This window comes from Hippoglossus stenolepis, chromosome 14 (assembly GCF_022539355.2).
Source record: "Hippoglossus stenolepis isolate QCI-W04-F060 chromosome 14, HSTE1.2, whole genome shotgun sequence".
In the NCBI taxonomy this organism is placed as follows: Eukaryota; Metazoa; Chordata; class Actinopteri; order Pleuronectiformes; family Pleuronectidae; genus Hippoglossus; species Hippoglossus stenolepis.
The window spans coordinates 27,361,888-27,383,465 of NC_061496.1; the positions used below are offsets into that span (position 1 = coordinate 27,361,888).

The 21,578-nt window shown below is 39.3% G+C and overlaps 1 protein-coding gene across 17 annotated transcripts in view; it reads right to left on the reverse strand.

Moving 5' to 3' along the window:
• The window catches only part of eps15l1a (epidermal growth factor receptor pathway substrate 15-like 1a), a 35,401-nt gene extending 17,397 nt beyond the window's left edge, over positions 1 to 18,004 (reverse strand). For 6 of the 17 annotated variants that reach the window (XR_004698263.2, XM_047342944.1, XM_035176564.2 and 3 more), the window contains exons 1-20: positions 17,929 to 18,004; positions 16,950 to 16,991; positions 16,720 to 16,809; positions 14,913 to 14,960; positions 14,411 to 14,506; positions 14,029 to 14,097; positions 13,118 to 13,243; positions 12,882 to 12,941; positions 10,983 to 11,225; positions 10,060 to 10,217; positions 9,383 to 9,539; positions 8,958 to 9,020; positions 8,682 to 8,702; positions 7,895 to 7,980; positions 5,675 to 5,707; positions 4,985 to 5,057; positions 4,497 to 4,658; positions 4,009 to 4,206; positions 2,136 to 2,315; positions 389 to 494 (exon numbers count right to left, since the gene is read on the reverse strand). Coding sequence is in view for 16 of the 17 variants with exons in the window: in XM_047342944.1 (XP_047198900.1) it covers positions 389 to 494; positions 2,136 to 2,315; positions 4,009 to 4,206; positions 4,497 to 4,658; positions 4,985 to 5,057; positions 5,675 to 5,707; positions 7,895 to 7,980; positions 8,682 to 8,702; positions 8,958 to 9,020; positions 9,383 to 9,539; positions 10,060 to 10,217; positions 10,983 to 11,225; positions 12,882 to 12,941; positions 13,118 to 13,243; positions 14,029 to 14,097; positions 14,411 to 14,506; positions 14,913 to 14,960; positions 16,720 to 16,809; positions 16,950 to 16,991; positions 17,929 to 17,955 (2,038 nt within the window). In the remaining variant the exon portion in view is untranslated. The remainder of the gene's footprint in view (positions 1 to 388; positions 495 to 2,135; positions 2,316 to 4,008; positions 4,207 to 4,496; positions 4,659 to 4,984; positions 5,058 to 5,674; positions 5,708 to 7,894; positions 7,981 to 8,681; positions 8,703 to 8,957; positions 9,021 to 9,382; positions 9,540 to 10,059; positions 10,218 to 10,982; positions 11,226 to 12,881; positions 12,942 to 13,117; positions 13,244 to 14,028; positions 14,098 to 14,410; positions 14,507 to 14,912; positions 14,961 to 16,719; positions 16,810 to 16,949; positions 16,992 to 17,928) is intronic. The other 11 variants (XM_035176566.2, XM_047342946.1, XM_035176558.2 and 8 more) reach the window with 6 other exon arrangements.
• Positions 18,005 to 21,578: the final 3,574 nt, after the last annotated feature.

The window sequence follows — 21,578 nt, forward strand, 5'->3', positions numbered from 1 at the left end:
GAATGCACAATAACAGGGTAGCTATGTTTATACATGGCACTAGGCCCAGTTTAATATAAAACACAATTTTATACAATATATATAGTAGGGGGTCCCTGCTCCATCTCTCCCTCAGTTTGGGGGTCCTTGGCCTGAAAAATGTTGAAGACCCCTGATATATGCAGTCTGGAATAAAGGAGACTTAAATAGATAAACAGTAAACACAGTCAGCTACGAGACAACACAAGGGGAGAAGTAAATAGAAAAAATGTGGAAAATGGAGAGGCAGAGTAAATGGATGATGGAGGAGTGTGGCAGAAAATGAGAAATAAATACCTTGAGGAATACAGACAGACAAACACTGATTAATAGATGGGAACAATGTGTAGAGGTAAAGAGGGGTGATAACCTTTAAATGGGTCTGTTATGAAGGGGTCTTCAGAGTGGAAGGGGTCAGTGGGAAGCTCCTGAGGCTGGCTGTTGAACACTGATGGCTTCACTTTGAAAGGATCCTCCTGTGGTAAGTAGCAAAACAAGGAAACAAACAGAGGAAGAAGAAGAAGTCTAGTCACAACATTTCTTTTGATGAACGCCTTCACTACATCAGGTGTAAGTATATTATAACTTGTTGTATTCGACATAACTAAAAACACAATCTGTCTTTTGACAATATATTGACATAGAATTTTGGGCTGCATTGACATAAGAATTCTAGAAAGACATCAGTTATATCAATCCCATCTCCACCTCTGACCAGCGTCTTACTCTATTTCTTTTTCCTTTCCAATTTCTCCCTTTGACTCACAGAAAGAATGTTCTTGGTTTGAGTTTTGGTTCAGCTGGGTTCTTTGTGTGTGGAGTTTGCACACAGACATTCCCCCTGTCTGTGCGGGTACTCTGGCCTCCTCCCACAGACGTGCTGAGTGGGATTAAGTTAATTGAAAACTCTCAATTGACCGTAAACGTGAGCATGAATGGTCGTTGATCTCTGTATGTTGGGATTTATTTGCGACCTGTCCATGGAGTACCCCACCTCCCAATGTCAGATGGGAATGGACTCCAGTCCCACCATGACCCTCAAAGGATAAGCAGTAAAGATTATTGATGGATGTCCATGTGCCACCATTTCAGTTTTTTTTAAAAATCAAGAAATCCCTGTCCTTATTACATGGGATGCACACACACAAGTCTTAACACTGAAACAACCCTTTGAATTTGTGAAGACTAGCCAAAATGTCATCACAATGATGGTATTGAACTAAAATTGGCCCTCATAACTATAGAAAGACAAGCACACACACTCACACATGCACACCCGCACACCCCCACACACACACACACACACACACACACACACACACTCCCCAGTCATTTCAAAACTATTGCCAACTATGCTGTTTTACATTACTTCCACTTAATAAAAGCTGCCATGTGCATTTTGTTATTAAATTGACACCTTAGAACCAAAAGAAGCCTAAAGATTAAGGAATTACAGCAAGATGTGTGCAAGATTTGTTTCGAGTGGAAATCTTGAATAAGAATGAAAGCAGCTTGCCAGGTGTGAGAGGGACTGAGCCAAGGTAATGATGTTATTATGAGTAAAGTGAATAGGAGCAGAGCTAAACTGTGAAATATAGAAGAGCAGCAGAGGGGAACTCTTAAAGACAAATCTGCAGGGAACAGTAGATCAGGGAGAGAAATAAGAACCAGTGCTTTAGCAAGACTGTTCAAATAACAGCAAATGCAGCTAAGGATTTGGCATGCTGCAGTTTGTAATCTGTTGGTAAGCTGTTTTCTTGATGATAATAGGTAGGGTTATGAGGAGGGCGAGGAGAGTATGAAGAATTATGAACAATAGAAACAGAAATTGGAACATTGTACAGTCTAGAAATACACTGTATTTCTAGACTAAAATACTGAGGAGGGTATACAGAGGTAACAAGACCAGGTCAAAACATAAACATATGACAGGATAATGTCTGGTCTACGTGCATGTGAAGAGCCTGAATAATAATAATGTTACAGCTGTCAACTGTTTATGATTTGTAATTCACAGGCAATAAGCCTGTGTGTGAGAAATGTTTAAATAAGGATAAGAATTCAAGTGTTATGAGTCACGCTGGAATGAAGAAGCAGAGTTCAATCGAGATCCTGACCTGTGCTCCTCTCACCATGGCTGGGAATCCTCCATTTTCTCGGTCACTGAAGCCCTCACTCATGTCTGCCAGGTTAGTCATACTGCCTCCATGGGTTCCATTCAAGGTGCTGTTGTACTGCTCGATGCTTTTAGAGACCTCCTGTTGGCTGTCCTGGATCTGGGACAATTTACTGCGAGCCTGCATGACACACACACACACACACACACATTAATAAGAAATTATTAACTTTAATGACAAAATGACAACCCACACACACACAAATTAGTAAACTGAAAACACACGTATTTATTGTCATTATTATATTTCACAAGTGACTTGCTCTGTACAAAGTCCTGGATATCCCATACCATCACAGTACTACATCTATGCTTTGAAGCAGTTAACCTCATAGAGAACTTCAGTTAATCTCATTCTGGATCAAAGTTCTTCAAATGTTACACCTTCCTATTTATGATTGGTCCCCTGGAGTGATCTACTGGACAAATGGTCCAGATTATTATTAAGTAATGAGGACACTGTTTAAAGAACGAAAAACTGCTTCATCATTTTAAGTAAAAGTTTTCAAGTCTGTGAGCACCATAAATTAAGATGCTTTCAGCTCAAATCACACCCAGGTGTAGAATATGCAAAGCCTGCACAATGAATTCTCTCCTCTCTCGGGGGAAGGGGATGACCACAGTAATTTTTCCTTAAAACTGCAGTTTGGAAGTTGCTAAGCATGAATAGACAGGTGCATTATGCAACAGGGGTCCGCTTGGAAGTTTCTATTTTACATTTTCCCCATGAAACAATGACAATTCACATGAATCCAAGCTGAGCAGAGCAGCTGTTCTCTGTTAGGAAAGAGAACGCCAACTTTTTACAGCCACCTCTGAGGCCTATTGAGTATCTAAATTCTCAGTAGATAGATTTTTGGGCATTGGGGCATTTCCTGCTGGCATGTAATACAAGATAGGTCATGGATTCAGACCTATGATGGTTTTGGGACATAACATGCACTTTAGCTGTCTGAACTGCTGGAACACCCCTGGGTGGCAGATTTTATGTGGGGTTTTATGAATAATAAAAATGTCTAGGTGGACCATGTCATGAAAATCTAAATGACTGCTCCCAGAAGATATAATTCCAGGAGAGCATGAGGAAACAATCAACTGTGGATACTTCTCAACTCTCCATGCGATCTCCTGACTGCAGGAGGAGCAGTGGCCGAGTACAGGCCTCAGTCATGAGGTTTTTACTTTCAGGAGAGTATAAATCCTATCAGGGCTCAACATAATGGATCTTATGTCCTGAGAATGGAGACTAAATCATGCACCAATTACAAGTCATGTGTGTCGAAATTCAAGCTGTGTATGTAAGCTGCAGCAGATTTAGTGAGGTGTGTGTGTGAAAAGCAGCTGGTGGGAAACAGATGATACACCACAGCAGCTGCGGCTACATGAAAAACACATACGTTTGCACAGCTATCCTTATTAGGACATTGCATTTACTAACAGTCATTATGGACAGCCTAAACAAAACCGTATCCATAACATTTACCTTGACCACTTCATGCTTCTAATCCTAACCTTATCCAGACCACAATTCACATTTAACTTTGACCAGGACCTAAGAAATGACGTTTTGCCTCATTAGGATCAGACGTTGGTCCCCATGAGGTCTCCTGGTCCCTTAGTTAGAGTTTATGCTGAAGGTCCTAATGACATAACAAAAAGGAGAACACAAACACACTAACACACACATCCTCAAGCATACAACAGGACCAAATACTGACTTTAGTGGTAAAAACAAACTAAATTATATAATGAAATGGCGCCCCCTGTTGACAGATAACAGAGATCCATGCACACACACAGGCTTTGTGTCCTACCTGGTTGATCTCATCCTGCGTGGCCTTAAGGGACTTGATGATGGTCTCCAGCTGGATCTTACCAGCAGCCAGGCTCTGCTCCAGCTGTATCTCCTCATGTTGCAATCGGCCTAGGTCGGCCTTTGCCCGGCTCAGTTCTTCCTCCTGGCTCTGCAAGTCTGACTCCTGGGAGTGGATCTGACTCTGGAGCGAGGAGATCTGGATGCAGCAGGGAATCAAGCAATGAAGATGTAAGCTGGGGATTTAACCGTTATCTAATCATTGAAATCATGTGCTGCCACTAAATGGATGCAGATATTTTTATTTCCTCCCTTCTGCACCATCTCAGGGGCCTCTTGATAATTCTGGTATTTAGCTGAACAGAAATTCTTTTGAAAACCTAATTCAAAAATCCCCAACATTAACAATAATAAATTATCCATTTCATGAATGAAATTGTATTATTCATGGCCACTGTGGCAAAGCCATTGCTTTGTTTACATCCTCACCATCTGAGACTCTTCCTGGCACTTAATTCGGACTTCGTTCAGCATGTCTTCTAATTTATGTTTCTGCTGGTCCATCTCCTCCAGGCGTTCTTGGGCGTCTTGTTTCTGAGCATCAAGCTCTTGCAGGCTGGCTGTCTCTCGGTCCAGGTCATTCTGCATCTCCTGGTGGAAAAAGGATTAAAACAGTCTTCTAGTGCCAGGCAAGGATGAGGGTTCACTATATAAAAAATGGGCAGATCAAGCCAAGCTTTCAAGTGTACTAGGAACACACTAGTACAGTATTGGTCCTGTGTAGAAACATAGTATGTGGTTTTATATGCTAGGCGAAACGAAACCAACAACTATGTTTAAAATAACAAAATTGATCAAATAGAAACTGAAAAAAGAAAGGGGATTGATTTAATTATTATTCAAGCAATACACATTAAACCAAGCTACATTACATGTTCCCACAATAGCTGACTGACCATTTAACAAGTTGCTCTCACCTGCACCTCTGCACTCTTATATCTGATGGCCTCCTCTGTCTCCCTGATGTCCTGCTCAAGGTTGTACTTCTCCCTGTGCACACATAAGCAAAATAATGATAAGTGACAAGAAATCAGACAACTGCTATTCAACATGTCAGAGTAACAAAACACTGAACTGGAATTCTATCAAATCCACCACTAAAATTCAGTCTCAGAGATTTCAAACCAAAACGGGGCCAGCAGCATTTCCAAACTTTCCAAACTACTCTTAAACTCTGGAGTATTAGGGACGGACACATCTGTAGCAGAGTTGATGCGTTTTCAAACAAAAACAAACATAGTAGTATGGATGGAACCATATATTCCAACATTTAGCTTAGGTTAATGTGAGTCTCAAGCGGTCTACTTTATACAAATTAAAAGGTTAGTCTTTTAGTACTAATTTATCCCCTTGTGTTTTGGACAGGAAAAACCTTTTTAATGTTCATTTGGGCAGCTGACTTTAAGACAAACTTAAAAACTGTGCACCTGTCTTTTAACAAACTTTACAACCTGACCTCAAACATTAAAGTGATAAAAATGAACAAATTAGGGAGTGTGTGAATCCTACTGATAACCACCGACATTCAGAGCCACTGCTCACAGTGGATCTCACAGCAGATTTGACAGTATGCCAGTCCATGGATATTCAGTAGCTTGTGTTTTTACCTTAGAGTATTCCACTGGGTAAAGGCAAGAGTGCTGACGCAGCATGGAGAGTAAGTGGTGAACAAACAAAAAATTGATAAAATACACGCATCAAAGGAAGAGGATGGATGGATGTATGTATGGATGGATGGATGGATGTTTATAAAGTATAAACAGAGCCAAGGTGACTGTGGGTTTCATGCTGTCTATCTCTGCATGTCAGCGTGTCTTTATGTGGGATATTCCGCTTAAACCCATTCATAACTAACACTGAGCCTCAATACCTGACCTAGTACTTGGCGTAATCAGACTCTGATGCTTTGTAGAATTGATTGGTTGATCTCCATAAAAAGTAAGTAGGAGCAACCATGTAGCATTATAGTTAGCTCAAATTGTATTTTAATTCAACTATTAAGCATTTAAATAAAGTTGTCCCAGCTGGTCTACTGTGCTTCTTGGTCAAACAAAATTTATGTGAAACAACAAAATCATCATATATCTCTTTCTGATGAAATTATTGAGGAAGTAATGTTTTTTCAAAATGGATGCTAAAACACCTAATATGATGAATAATTTTGACAATTTCAAACATTCCATATCTTTATCAGTCTCATAAAGGATACATTTTTGGTATCAACTGATCATTTCTGGATTATTGTTAACAATAATATTAGAGATAAGATGCATCTCAAGCAGCATATGCTGAAAGAATACCATGTTCTGAGTCATGGAATGGAAATTCAGTCATGACTTTTATTGTTGGTCTTACAACCAGCTAACAGGTGCATAATAGCGACTGCTGTGCTGTAACACAGCTCTGAAGCAGTATTAGGATGTATGTACATCAAGTGGGTGTTAAGTGTGGGAAACTACCTAGTGGCATGAGAATTTAAACACTCAGGACTGTCAGTGTGAGTACTGGGACGGATCATTGTGAGATTTCAATAGATAACATTTTAAAGTAGAGTAAGTATTGCAAACTACACTGGGCTTTTAATTACTATATATTAATGGCTTTAAATTGTTTGCAGATGTAACAAACATGGGAAACTTTCCTTGTTTAAAATGTAAGAATAATAATAGTCAATTTAATTTAATTTACACAATTACTCTTCAACCACTATGGCACCAATAAAGCTACATCCACACTAATGTATTTTAATTTTCAAACTAAAGCAATCTCCGTCCATGTGTTTGAGCTTTGTATCAGAAATATTAATCTACCTCCCTACTAACACACCTGAAAAAGCATCTCACATGAGCATTCTTGTCATGTGCATGCCGGTGTAAACGGGGCAGTCTATTTGCAGTTGGTTGCTTAGTTACAGAAAAAAGTAACCAGGAACGGAACAGAAATGTTAAAAATAAGACAATGGACTTAATACTGAGAGTAGGTGATAGCAATGTATTGTATTTTCTCTGGTGGTGGTCAAGTCGTGACTGTTAAAAATGAATCAGGAATTTTTTTCAGGTAACTACGTCTTCGTATACAAAAGTCTCAGTTTCAAACCAAGTATTCAAACTTGAACAGGCCCGGCAGCATTTCGAAGATTCTCCTTTTTAGAACCTAAAAAACTCTTCAGTAGAGATAAAAATAGAAAAGTGATACCTTTTAAATCTAGAACAAAGTAATGTGGATGTAACCTAAATGTCCACTTATGATGCACCCTGTCAGAAGATTTTACTATGTGTTCACAAGGGAAACACCAATACAAATTTGACCAGGTGTCAACATGTTATACTTTTTTAATCCTTCAATCATGTTGTTGAAAAATGCAGAAGAAAATATATTTTATCTATTCAAATTTGTTCATTTGACCTTATTTTTTGTACTTCAGATTCAGGGTACACAATAATAAACCACGGCCATAATAGTCAATGCATGATGTGCTCTGTGTCTTATTAGCAGTAGAGAAAGTGATCAAAGTCAGGCAAAGGGTGATGAGAGAGGATTAATGAGAGCTAATGTTCGAGTGAAAGGTTTGAAGAATCACAAAGTACATTCATCGTAGTGTGAAACCAAAACTGAACTCCAAGGTGCCTCTTGTTAATGTCAAGGCAATTGCTACTTATTTGCAAATGGTTGCACTGTTGCTACAAGATAATGATTTAGCTAAATTAGACTTGCTATAAAAATGGTTTTATTGTAATATATCTTTCCATTTTCTATGCAGCTTTAAAAATAATGTTAAAGTAAAAGCATTTACATTCCATTGTTTTTTAGCTGCTGTCATTTGTTACCTCTGCAACTGGGTTATTTCCTGGCTGATGTCATCCAACTCCTTGATGCCAGTGGACTCCCCTGATCCCACTGAGCTGGAGCTGTCCTGTAGAGCAAGAGGTGAGCAGACAGAGTAGGAGGAGGAGGGGAGCAAGACAAAAAAAAGACAGCAGGTTGGCAAAGTAAACCATATTTGTTGAAGTCAGTTGGATGATGAAATGGCACCAACTGAGCCATGGCAGACAAGGCAAAAGGAAGGAGAAATAGGTAAAGACAGGATGGGAGAAAAACCAGTGGTCAATAAGAAGAGCACCACAGAGGTTGAATCAGAGGTGGGGGCTGGGCCAATCACCAACATGTCGGGGAGTGTCGCCACCACTGCCATGGAGAGGAAAGATTCAGGATTTGCAGTTTTATGAATCCCCCTTTGAGAACACTCAAAAAGTTTTCTTGAGGGTCAACAGATCTTCAGTATTTTCCCCCACTAGCATTTTTTTTCATGACATAGACATGTCCAATAGCGTAGATACACATCTTGAAAACAAGACTAAAGCTGGAGTCCCCCTGCATTTACTGGAACTACACAGGATGCTCATGATCTGTCTGGCTTTGGTTATTGAAATGATTGCCAGCTAAATGTGATCTTGAATCTTCCCTTGATCAGTTGACAGTTGACATAGTCAGACACTGTCACTGCAATTTGTTGGGATGGAGAAAGAACATTTTGCAAATGCTTTCCAGTAATCAGCCTGAACAGCCGCCACTGAAAGCATTTAGGCTTATAAACTGTAGGTCCATGTTACCTACCCACAACTTGAACATTATAGCCTGAGAGAGGAGGAAGAGCAGAGAGGTAGAAACATCAGTAGCAAAAGAGTTAAGACAGAAAAGGGATAATTTTCATGTCTACGTGGGGAACATCTTGAACTTATCCTCCACCAAATTAAGCAGATCTGGCTCATTGGGAAATTGGTAAAGCTCAAGAAACAGGATGTGTAGCAGACAAATCTGCATTCATTTAAGTCCCTATACGCAAAGAGAAGGAGAAAGATGAGGAGGAGTTAAGAACAAGTATTGACTCACCCTTCTCATATCAGACAGAGCAGCCATCTCTGATCCCACTGGGGTCATGTATCCTGACATACTCTGCAGCCATAGACAGAAATGACTCAGTTACTGTCAGTGATAATAAAAACAGCAACATCCAATGTCAACAGAGACAATTCTTACAAGATGGTGAGTTGTAAATTGTATCTGATATTCCATGACATGCTTTATAGTGAAGATTAAATGTTAACATATAATAACAATAATTATTTTGTTAATAGTTTAAAGTATACTTTATTTAGATTACAAATATACATGACAAAATAACATAATAAACTAGCCCAACTACAATAATTTAACACTTAAAACATTGACACACTAGTTTTAGGCATTTTGCTGTGTAACTGTAGGCCAATGTTACGTGCTGCCAGAACCATGTAGTGAGTGCGTGCGAGACGTACTGGTACTGGAGTGCCTCTCTCAGAGGGAGGTATCATTTCCGCAGTCAGGGCCTGTGGAGGGTCTATGCCCTTGCTGACTTTCTGCTGGATGAGATGCATAGCAAGAGCAAACTGTTCCCTGGTCAGCTTGCCTATCTGCCTTGTGTCTGCCAAAGCCCTGGAGGAATGAGCAGACTGTCAACAGACAAACTTGGAAAACCTACTTTGAATGAGCAGACTGAACACGCTGTAGAGATAAACAAGACAAATACAAATCGAAAGAAAATCCAGAAATCATTCAACATTTCCACATTTGCAAAGATCAATAAACATGCAGACACGTGCCTGAAATATGTAGCAAAGCATAAGTCAAAGCAACTGTGGCTTGCATTTATTTGAATTAATATCCAGTGTGTATGAATGAAACCTATACGTCCTTTGTTGACAATAACCTTTGGCTCATTTGGAACCACTGGTTTGCTAACATGTTTCCTTTAAGCATTTGATAAGCTGATAAATAGGAGATTTATCAGCTTATCAAATGTGTGTTAAATTTGACCTTGGACCTGTTTAAAATCAAAGGAAATATATCAAGACATTACCTATTTATAAAGCCGACTGATTGGAAAGTGGTACCAATAAAATAATAGTAATATTAATTCAACCAAGAAGGAAAATAAGGCAGATATTAACTTTACCATATATGGGCAAGGACATTCTGAGAAAGTCCAGAATGCATGAAGATGTCCTTTACTTCCAGTCCACTGACAAAACCATCCAAGTCAGCATCAGTCTTCAGGAAGATATCGTCATAGCGACCACGGTCTGACAATGGCACCACCCAGTTCACCAAATGCTTAGACAGAGAGAGAGATGCCTGTGTCGAAAGTTGCTGTGATCACATAGAATCTATCCAGATTGGCCTTATACAGAGCTCTGCACTGTTACCAGTCACCGTGGTTCTTAGTCTTTTTAGGTGATCACGCTTCCTATAGAGCCCCACTCTTTTCAAGAAATTGTTTTACAGCACATTTACAACATACAACACATTAACAACTGGGGGACCTATTTTTAAAAGATCTGGGGGCAAAGTGGCATTTTTTTCTGTGAACAACAATGATCAATGTCTTTTTGGAGTGGGGATAATCACTACTAAAACAGCAGGTGTAAAAAAAGAACACATTTTAAAATATCTATCGTATTCTATAAAAATGTCCCAAAATAAATCTGAATATAAAATAAACAAGCCTCGTCAATAATAAATAATCAAGGATCACACTACAGCTTGAATTAATTTTGTTTTGCATTAAAAAGGGACTCTTCTATCAGATGCTCTCCATTTGTTATTTAAGTACAATATTAGAATCTGCATAACATCCTCTCCCCTAAACCATAGCAAGAGGAAGGAAAAACTACCAAAACATGTTTTAACGGGGAAAGAGATGCATTACTACTGTTGCTCATAAAATCAAGGCGTACCAGATTTTTCAGGCTACAGCTGTTATATCAAATATTTTAAATGTTGTTTTTTTTATTTTTAGAGGCAAATGGTGCCCCAAACCGAATATTTGCCTTCAGTGAGTTATCTACTGTGTGTGTGTGTATATCAGTGTGGCATTACCTGTCCAGACTTGAGTGTGTGTTTGGGTGACAGGCTGCCGGTGCTGTTGAGTGAGTTCATGCTGCCGTGGGAGGGTGTGGAGCGTAGTGAATCTTTTGGTGGTGGAGGGCTGGCAGGTAGTCCAGGAACAGAACTGGCGACTGAGCCCAGACTCTTCTTCCTCTTAGATAGAGGGATGAGGGAAGAAGGGAGGAGTGCAGGAACAGGCTCCTTCTCCAGGGCACGGTACACAAGGTGCATAGCCTGGGGAGTTTGGAGTCATGGTTAGTTTGTATAAAACTAATTATTTGGGCCCAGTCACTTAAAGTATCAAAAATAACAAGCTTTCTATAACCAATATTAATCCATAACACGATAACAAAATACTGCAGATATTTAAGATTTTTTCCTCTAATTCATTAAAATATTTCATTGTTTTTACACTTGTATTGCTGTATGGATTGTATGTTCACTGAATGAGGTATAACATACCAGTCACCATGAGGTGTAACTGAATCTATATGACATGGCTGCTTGTGACTGATACTGTATCAGTTTCAGATAAGAAAATACAGTGAGTGGACACTACATTATGTTTACTTGTTCACTTGCACATGTTAATGCACGTATCTAAAAAGCTAATCATGTGGCAGCAACAGAAAGCATAAATGGTATAGGAAACTGAAATTTGATCCATGACGATATTTGGTGCCAAATGAACAAAGAGGAAGCGGCCCTTCTTGTCTGACTGCCCGTACTGACCTAATGCATTACAGCAGAGAATATGAATGCACAACACATCCAACCTTAAAGTGGACGGGCTGCTGCAGCAGAGGACAACAGCAGTTCTGCCTCTGTCAGATAAAGACAGGGCTCTGGAGCTGCAGGAGGCAGCCTCACCACTGGCCCCTGAAACACTAAGTTATCTCTCAAACTACAGGCAGAGACAGTAGGTATCCAGAGTCTTTCCCTCAGTAGCAGAGTGTACTGATACATTCTGAACGGGGTGTTTGTAGACGATCACTGATCAAATCCATGTTGGTTGTGTTTGTAGTTTTATTTTGCTTATATTTGTATTATTCAGAAAGAGCTACAACACAAGTAGACATTACAAATAAAAACAAATTTAAATGAAAGCCAACCAGTGTTTCCCATTATTTATCTAGACTGTGGCGCACCATATTAAAATGTTCCCACCTCATAGTTTCAGCTGCAGTCGTGGCAGTTATGCAGTTCTGTCTGTGATGCGAGAACTTATCATTCATTCTTTGGTCTGTGAACCTGTCACTTGGAATTTGTTGTGGAAAGAATGACCTTTGAGCATGTGCACCCCCGTTACCGCCATAGATAGAATTACTTCTAAGGGAAACACTGCATAAATATAATTAAGACTTACCAAAACATATTTAAAACTGAGTATATTTTAACAAATTTAGAACGTTTGAAGGCCTAGAATTAAGATTATTCAATTTGAGACTCTTTTAGACTTTTTAAGACCCTGCAGAAAACCTGTACAGTTTATTGCAACGGCTCAGGCTCATGGTGGTCTTGTAGTGGTGGGATGAGTATTTGCTTATCAAATATTAGATCTCTCAGGATCACTTGAGTATTGTTTAAATGCCACAGCCTACAGTGGCAAGAAATAAGAAATCTTTGGAATGACTTTTTTTTCTACATGAATCTACAATACAATGTGACCTGATCTTCATCTGAGTCACAAGTGCAGACAAACACAACATGTTTAATAAGACACGATCAGTTCTACAATGTTAGTATCTTCACTTAACACATTGCATAATCCATACAATAGGAGGATTGGTTGTTGTGTTGTGTTATTCTATTCTGAGGGCATAGATGCTCCAACCCAGTATTTATACAGTTGAATTAAGTTTGTTCAATGAAGACGATGATAACACTCACCACTGCAAACTCATCTTTGTCCAGATGGCCATCTTTATCTATGTCACTCAGGTCCCAAACCTAACAGCAGGAAATAAGCACGATATGGATCAATGAGGCCATTCAACATAACCTAAGAAGAACTCAAATATTACATATTCATTTTCATTACTATTCATCCAATGTTCTCTAATGATTCCTTGCTCAATATAATGCAAGCCCCATGCAAGATCTATTGTAAGAAATAGATTAAATACCTTCCCAAGGACATCCAGAGGTAGCTTGGAGTTGATGAGGACTGGTTTGACTTTCTCTCCTGACAGCAGGCCGCTCACTGGAGCCAAACTTTCAAAGATTCCATCAAATTTACTCTTCTCCTCCGGCTACAAAAGAAATACACACACTGTTAAGTAAAAACAACCTGATGTGTATATGATATGTGATGGTATGGCAGAGCTCAGGCTCATTCACAGACTAAAGGATTGACTACACTGCAATAAGAGGGCCACAAAATAACAATGGATTTTTGAGGCAGATATTTATATTGATATTCGAGTTAAAATTATGTAGCTGATGTAGTGAAGTTATCAGTGCCTCTGCTTGAAAAATACCAAGATATGTGCGAGAGACTCAAAGGTCCAGTGTGTTAGATTTAGGTGACAGGGATCAATAGGCAGTAATTGAATATAAAATAATACTAGCGATATTTTCACTAGTGTGTTTCATCTAAATTGTACAAATTGTTGTTTTATTTACCCTAGAATGGGCCCTTTATATTTAACTACTTTATATTTACATCTGGAGCAGGGCCTCTCTACAGAGACCGCCATTTTTTACAGTTGTACTAAACACGTTTGAGCTTTTATGACAGCTGAAGGCTACCACAGGTTCTCTTTCATGTTTGGAAGGGGAGGTGGGAGGTGAGGGGTGTTCAGCTGCAACATGCAACATCACCACTAGATGTCACTAAATTGTACACACTGAACCTTTAGTGCCGTATGTCCCATTACAAAAACGTTGTCTTCAAACTCCGTACTGTGTGTACATCTGTACTGTACATGTTGTTAAAATGACACATGTGGATTTCTTCCTTTTTTTTTAAAAAGCCAATGTGAAACACCTCTTTAATTCTTCTGCCTGTGTGTCTCAAGTATGTGTCTGAACCTACCCTGACAGCCCAATGTAATTCGGTGGAAGCAGAAGCTGTGCTGCTCATAGACGGACTACTGGTGTCCTTCTGAAATCAGACAAAAAGAGATGGCTGTAATAGCACTGTCACACAAGCTATTTCCAGGATTAAAACACACATAATATTCTCTCATGCTGATCATAGTGAACTTCTGATACCAGGCCAAAGAACATAATGACATGAATAAGACAGAAACTTTTAATTTATAACAAATTATGAGTAGAAAGAATATAACCTATTCTAAAAATGTCTTCAGGTTTGTTAGTAACTCCATGAAAATGTCAATAACCTGAAAACACATTGGCTTCTTTTAAACACAAAAAACGCAGACTTGAGCTTTAATGGGGGAAGTCACACTCACAAACTTGGGAGGAGGGATAGTGGGGTTGAGGCTGGACAGACTGACTTCCTGTCCACTCTGAGCACACGCCACCAGCCGCAGAGCGACGTAAAACCCCTGAAAGAGACAACACACAGTGGTACCTATCAAAGCACCGTTTACATTCTCTACCTGAGATAACTCACTCCAAAGACATTCAACTCTCCTCACACTTAATACATACATATTATAATTATTCAATTATATATAAAAAACTAATATATATATATATATATATTAAGAAAATTACAAATATTCTCTGAAGTTTCTGTTTGACCTCAACATATTTGGGGCCCTTATCACATCCAAGGTAGTTTTATTACATTCACTTACAGACATTTGGTTTCACTATGTCATTGGTTGTCATTGGTTTTACTGTCGATCAGAGTAGCAATAATTTTATTCAGTGAACTTTTGTTTATTTTTCTGTGCAAACAGCACATCATCAAAGTCTGAGCACTGGGTGTGAAATCTGTTTTCCCACCGGTTTGTCCAGATAGCCTTTTCCATCAGGATCTGCCAAATCCCAAATCTAAAAGAATCAGAAACAAAAACACAGTGTTACAGACACAATGCAGAAAAATACATTTTCTAACTTCAATCCTTACGTCCTTGTGAAAACTATTAATTTATCATTTGAAACATTTTATTTACTGTAATGGTCTGGTGACCTGTACAGGTTGGACCCTGCCTCATGTCAGCTGGGATTGGCTCCAGCTCCCCAGCGACCCTCAAAGGCTATATACATTTTTAATCAAAATACCTCACTTTTTTTTTCTTGCAAAGTTTTAGAATATAAAGTAAGTAAAGTATTAGATTATACAGAACTATTTTTGAACTTGAAGGAAATTTCAGAAGTCTCAAGTTAGATGCGATTTGGATTAGTAAAACATTTCTAAAGCTATGAGTGCTCCCTGGAGCACAGAGGTCTCAATTGTTGTGACGATTGGAAGCACCAGGACTCTTAGAGTTGTCCATACTGCAAAACTGGAAATCCTTAGTTAGGGAGGTGACCATGCATGCACCCAATCCATGGTCGTAGATGGGTTAGTAGTATCAGATCTAGTTTCAGGGAAATATGAACAGTCAAAATGTCCGGTGGAAATATACATACATTCATTTGCATTAGGGGTGGGAATCCCTAGGTACCTCACGATTCAATTCCAATTCATGACTATAACAGTAGTCAGTGCTCTGCACATTGATTTGACATTCATTCAGTTTAGACTTGTGTGCTGCATCTTTAGCCTTTACTGTATCAGGGTAGACCCGCCTGAGAAAAAATGTCAAGCTCCTAAAGAAATGGAGGATGTGACAAGAACAAATGATGATTGAAGCAGAATGGAATGAAGTGTTTAAAGGGTAAGGGATTTCCACGAGTATATGGACTAGTAGGACAATGGGAAAAAGTAGATCATCATTTTAAAAGTCATGTGTAAGTTCTGCTTGAGACATACTGCAAGTTTCAATGCATTCTTTCATCAAGGTCTTCCCTGTCAACTCACTAAATAGTATGACATTAGGACATAAGGTTTTCATGCAGCATCTCTCACATCTGACAATAGCATGGCCTCCACTAACCTCATTAAAAATGGCACACTTTTGTTACATAAAAGCTTCACCTTAAGCGGAATATACCAACTACGAAGCAAATATTATACTACTCAATGAGTGTGGATATTATTTAGTGCTGTCGCGTACTAACCAAAAGGATCATAAGAACATTCATCAGGGTCTGGCTCAATATCCTTTAAGAAAACTTAGACCATTAACTTCACTCACTAAACAGAAAGTTTAAAGCTGCAATAATTGGTTTATTTTGCCAGATTGATGTTATCCAGCTCATTATCTAGCTCTTCAGCTTGGTGCAGTTAAGTACCGTACAGTGGAGTTACTGTAGCATTTATAGGGGCCATAAAATCCAAACAATGAACTCAAAGATGCCAAACTGCTCTTTAAAGCTGCAGAGACTGTGACAATTCTCTGGATTTGTCACTCCAAGTGACACCTTGTAGATAACAGTCATTGCATCTACAGCTGATAAAAACACTGACACAGCTTTATCTTAAATACTGTTTGTCCCATGCATATGGGGGCTGCCAAGATATCAGGACAGCGTTCAGACACACTGAATCTTTAACAGCACAACTTAATTTTTTCTCGACAGTTTTTTCTCGACCAAGAATAATAAAGGTCCACATGCTGCACCCAACTGGTGCATGAAACAAACATACCTCTCCACCCCTGTAATTCCACAGAAAACAAGCAGTGTAGCATCTGACAGTAACTACCTTTCCCAGTGTAATGTCAGGCAGTCCGGACTTCTTCAGGAACAAGGCAGCTTCTGTTGGTCCTACTCTCCCTGTATTCCCTGGATCCACCTTGGAGCAAACGCAGGGAGCGTCACATATTTACATCTTTTATTTCCTCTGACACACACTCATCAGCTGTCGTTCTTGTTTTACATACAGCAAAACAGCGTTATGATTTAGCAGTGATGTGCTTCGGCTGATCCTCTTACCTGTCTGTAAAAGTTCTCATATACAGGGTTCCCGCTTGACAACTGTGGCAGAAAGAAAACAGCATTGTCAACACTACATGTCAACCTCATGCATTGTTACTTATCTTACATTATTACTTGGATACTTTGCATATGTACTCGTGCACAAACTGTGCAGCTCTACATCTCTTTCATTTAAACAGTGCAGCTTTTACCTATGGGTCCTGTACTTGTGCTTATCCGTCTTCTTATACTCACAGCACTTGCTGATCCATTTGCTTTTCATTTCCTTTAATTCATTCATTCCAATATTCATTCATTTCTATATGCATTATTAGGCCGTATTCTTGCATGTGAAAACCTACTTGGTAATAAACATGATACTGATTGAGATTTGGCTTTTCGCTATTCACTCTCATTAAAAAGCATATCTCAAAATGACTGCATTACAATATCACATGGCTGTTGCAGGTTTTAGACATGTGGCTGCTGTGAGTGCTCATTATTTGTGACTGGGACGAGCATCATTCACAGCTTCGTGCACAGAGTCTGCTGTGTGGCCTCCAGCCTCCCAGACCCATCCTCACTCTCTCCTCGGCATCCAGGCTAAGCTAGCTAAGCTTGGCTAGCTTACCACTGAGCAGGACTTAGTCACATGTACGTGCACAGGCCAGCCTGTCCCTAACTTTGTATAGTATCCATGGCGCTATGCCACAAACAGCAAGTTAAATATATGTCATGCCACAGATAAGTAGACACACGGTTAGCTGGAAGCAGCGACGGCTAGCAGCGGCTAGCAGCGGCTAACAGAGCCGCTATGTAACGGTAAGGCTGCAGCACCGGGCCTGCTCCAGCTGACTGAGCTCCTTTCTCTCTCCCCTCACGGCCCCGGCTCCGGTTCAGGGTCACATTTAAAACACAGAGTCATGAACGGCACGTACTGCGTTCTTAGCTCTGCTCTAGTCGCAAGTGTGGAATCTGTAAACTGCTGCATCTTTACCTGGGTGAGAGATGTGAGAGCTGCCATCTTCCCTGTTGCTGCGGGAACGCACCCACCCTCCCTCAACCCGTCGACGCGCCCCCTGGCGGACACAGTGACACCGCACACTCCTGCCAACACTCTCCAATGTGGTTTAAACAGTGCTAATGTATCTGAATCAGATAGTCTGATGTAGTCTAATGTATCTGATCTATCTAATACATCCAAAGTAGTCTTATGTAGTCTAATGTATCCAATGTATCCAATGTAAGCTAATGTATCTAATGTAGACTGATGTAGTCTAATGTATATAATGTATCCAATGTAATCTAATGTGTATAATGTAATCTAATGTATCCAATGTAATCTAATGTATGTAATGTAGTCTGATATCAGACTAGATTAGATGTATCAGACTACATTACATACATTAGACTAGTGTAATGTAGTCATGTATCTAATGTAGTCTGATGAAGTGTGATGTCGTGCATGTGGTCTGATGTAGTGTAATGTAGTCTGATGTCAGTGTGCGAAATACCCAGTGACAATCGGGACCGCAGTAAAATGATGTGTGTTGAACACACGTTGAACCCTTGGATTCCTTGTTGCGAGTCTACTTGTGCCTTTACGGTAAAACGGTATAGACAGTTGGAGCAGCAAAAAATGACGTAAACACAACTACATTTTAGTTATAGTCTCTCATTTGATATATATTTATCTTCATGGTGTATCCGCTCAGATCAAATTTCTTGTCCCTTTACTGCACATGACTGAGGAAATTAAGAGGAAAATCTGCGAAAATGGCTCAATGTATTCATGATGTAACCATATTTAGATAAATAATGATAATTATATTTGAATTATTTCGACGCTCTCCACATGAATGCACTAAAACTTGTGGTGGAAAACTGATTATAGCCTTTAGAGTATCCTGGTGGCTCTGCTGGTCAACAAGAGACTGTTCCCCTGCTCTTTTCTAATCACTCACACAAAGAAATGATCTTTATAAAAACCTACTGAATTCATATTTATGTGTTGATGGACAAACGGGGCGTTTCTTCTACAATGAAGTTAAAACACAGCGTTGCGTATTTATGTGCCCGATCACATACATTTAGTTATCGATGGTGTCGGATCATGAATCAGAATCCTTCCGGTTACTTTAATCCCTGTGCGCGCCATGTCTTGCGTTGTGTGTGGCAGATGAACTGCGTGCGCGCAAAAGGTTGGACTTTCTTTTCAATGGGTATAAATATGTGTCTCATAAACTCGAGAGAAATCAAACGAACACAAAGTAAACTTCATTACTGTAGGTGTCCTAATAACGTCTGATCAGTGATGCTGTTAATGTGTAAAGTGAGCGCAGGTCAGTGGGGGAGTGATGCCATGCAAATGAAGTCTGATGAAGTCTGATGCTGTGAGTCTGACATAGTCTAATATAGTCTGGTGTAGTGTAATGTAGTCCGATGTAGGTTAATGTAGTTTGATGTCGTCTAATGTAATCCCATGTAGTCTAATGTAATCCCATGTAGTCTAATGTGTCCCATGAGTCTAATGTAATCCCATGTAGTCTAATGTGTCTCATGTAGTCTAATGTGTCCCATGTAGTCTAATGTGTCCCATGTAGTCTAATGTGTCCCATGTAGTCTAATGTAATCCCATGTAGTCTAATGTGTCCCATGTAGTCTAATGTGTCCCATGTAGTCGAATGTGTCCCATGTAGTCTGATGTGTCCCATGTAGTCTAATGTGTCCCATGTAGTCTGATGTGTCCCATGTAGTCTGATGTGTCCCATGTAGTCTGATGTGTCCCATGTAGTCTTATGTAGTTCAATGTAGTCTGATGTAGTCTAATGTGTCCCATGTAGTCCAATGTAGTCCAATGTAGTCGGATGTAGTCTAATGTAGTCTAACGTAGTGTAATGTAGTCTAATTATGTCCAATGTAATCTGATGAACTCTGATGCAGTCTGATGTAATCTAATATAGTCTGGTGTAGTCCAATGTAGTCCAATGTAGTCCGATGTAGGTTAATGTAGTTTGATGTTGTCTAATGTGGTCTGATGTAGTGTTATGTAGTCAAATGTAATCCTATGTAGTCATATGTGTCCAATGTAGTCTAATGTGGTCCAATGTAGTCTAATGTGTCCCATATAGTCTAATGTAGTCTAATGTAGTCTGATGAAGTCTAATGTGGTCCGATGTAGGTTAATGTAGCCTTATGTAGTCTGATGTCGTCTGATGTAGTCCGATGTAGTGCAATGTAGTCTGATGTAGTGTAATGTAGTCTGATGTAGTGTAATGTAGTCCGATGTAGTTTGATGTAGTGTAATGTAGTCCGATGTAGTTTGATGTAGTGTAATGTAGTCTGGTGTAGTGTAATGTAGTCCAATGTAGTGATGTATCTGATGTAGTGTAATGTAGTCTGATGTAGTGTAATGTAGTCTGATGTAGTGTAATGTAGTCCAATGTAGTCTGTTGTAGTGTAATGTAGTCCAATGTAGTCTGATGTAGTGTAATGTAGTCCAATGTAGTCTGATGTAGTGTAATGTAGTCCAATGTAGTCTGATGTAGTGTAATGTAGTCTGATGTAGTGTAATGTAGTCTAATGTAGTCCAATGTAGTCTGATGTAGTGTAATGTAGTCCAATGTAGTCTGATGTAGTCCGATGTAGTGTAATGTAGTCTGATGTAGTGTAGTCCAATGTAGTCGATGTAGTGTAATGTAGTCCAATGTAGTCTGATGTAGTGTAATGTAGTCTGATGTAGTTTGATGTAGCAATGTAGTCTGATGTAGTCCAATGTAGTCTGATGTAGTGTAATGTAGTCCAATGTAGTCTGATGTAGTCTGATGTAGTGTAATGTAGTCCAATGTAGTCTGATGTAGTGTAATGTAGTCCAATGTAGTCTGATGTAGTCTGATGTAGTGTAATGTAGTCCAATGTAGTCTGATGTAGTGTAATGTAGTCCAATGTAGTCTGATGTAGTCGATGTAGTGTAATGTAGTCTGATGTAGTGTAATGTAGTCCGATGTAGTTTGATGTAGTGTAATGTAGTCCGATGTAGTTTGATGTAGTGTAATGTAGTCTGATGTAGTTTGATGTAGTGTAATGTAGTCCAATGTAGTCTGATGTAGTGTAATGTAGTCCAATGTAGTCTGATGTAGTGTGATGTAGTCCAATGTAGTCTGATGTAGTCTGATGTAGTGTAATGTAGTCCAATGTAGTCTGATGTAGTCCGATGTAGTGTAATGTAGTCTGATGTAGTGTAATGTAGTCTGATGTAGTTTGATGTAGTCCAATGTAGTCTGATGTAGTGTAATGTAGTCCAATGTAGTCTGATGTAGTCCGATGTAGTGTAATGTAGTCTGATGTAGTGTAATGTAGTCTGATGTAGTGTAATGTAGTCCAATGTAGTCTGATGTAGTCCGTAGTGTAATGTAGTCTGATGTAGTGTAATGTAGTCTGATGTAGTTTGATGTAGTCCAATGTAGTCTGATGTAGTGTAATGTAGTCCAATGTAGTCTGATGTAGTGTAATGTAGTCTGATGTAGTGTAATGTAGTCTGATGTAGTGTAATGTAGTCCAATGTAGTCTGATGTAGTGTAATGTAGTCCGATGTAGTGTAATGTAGTCTGATGTAGTGTAATGTAGTCTGATGTAGTCCGATGTAGT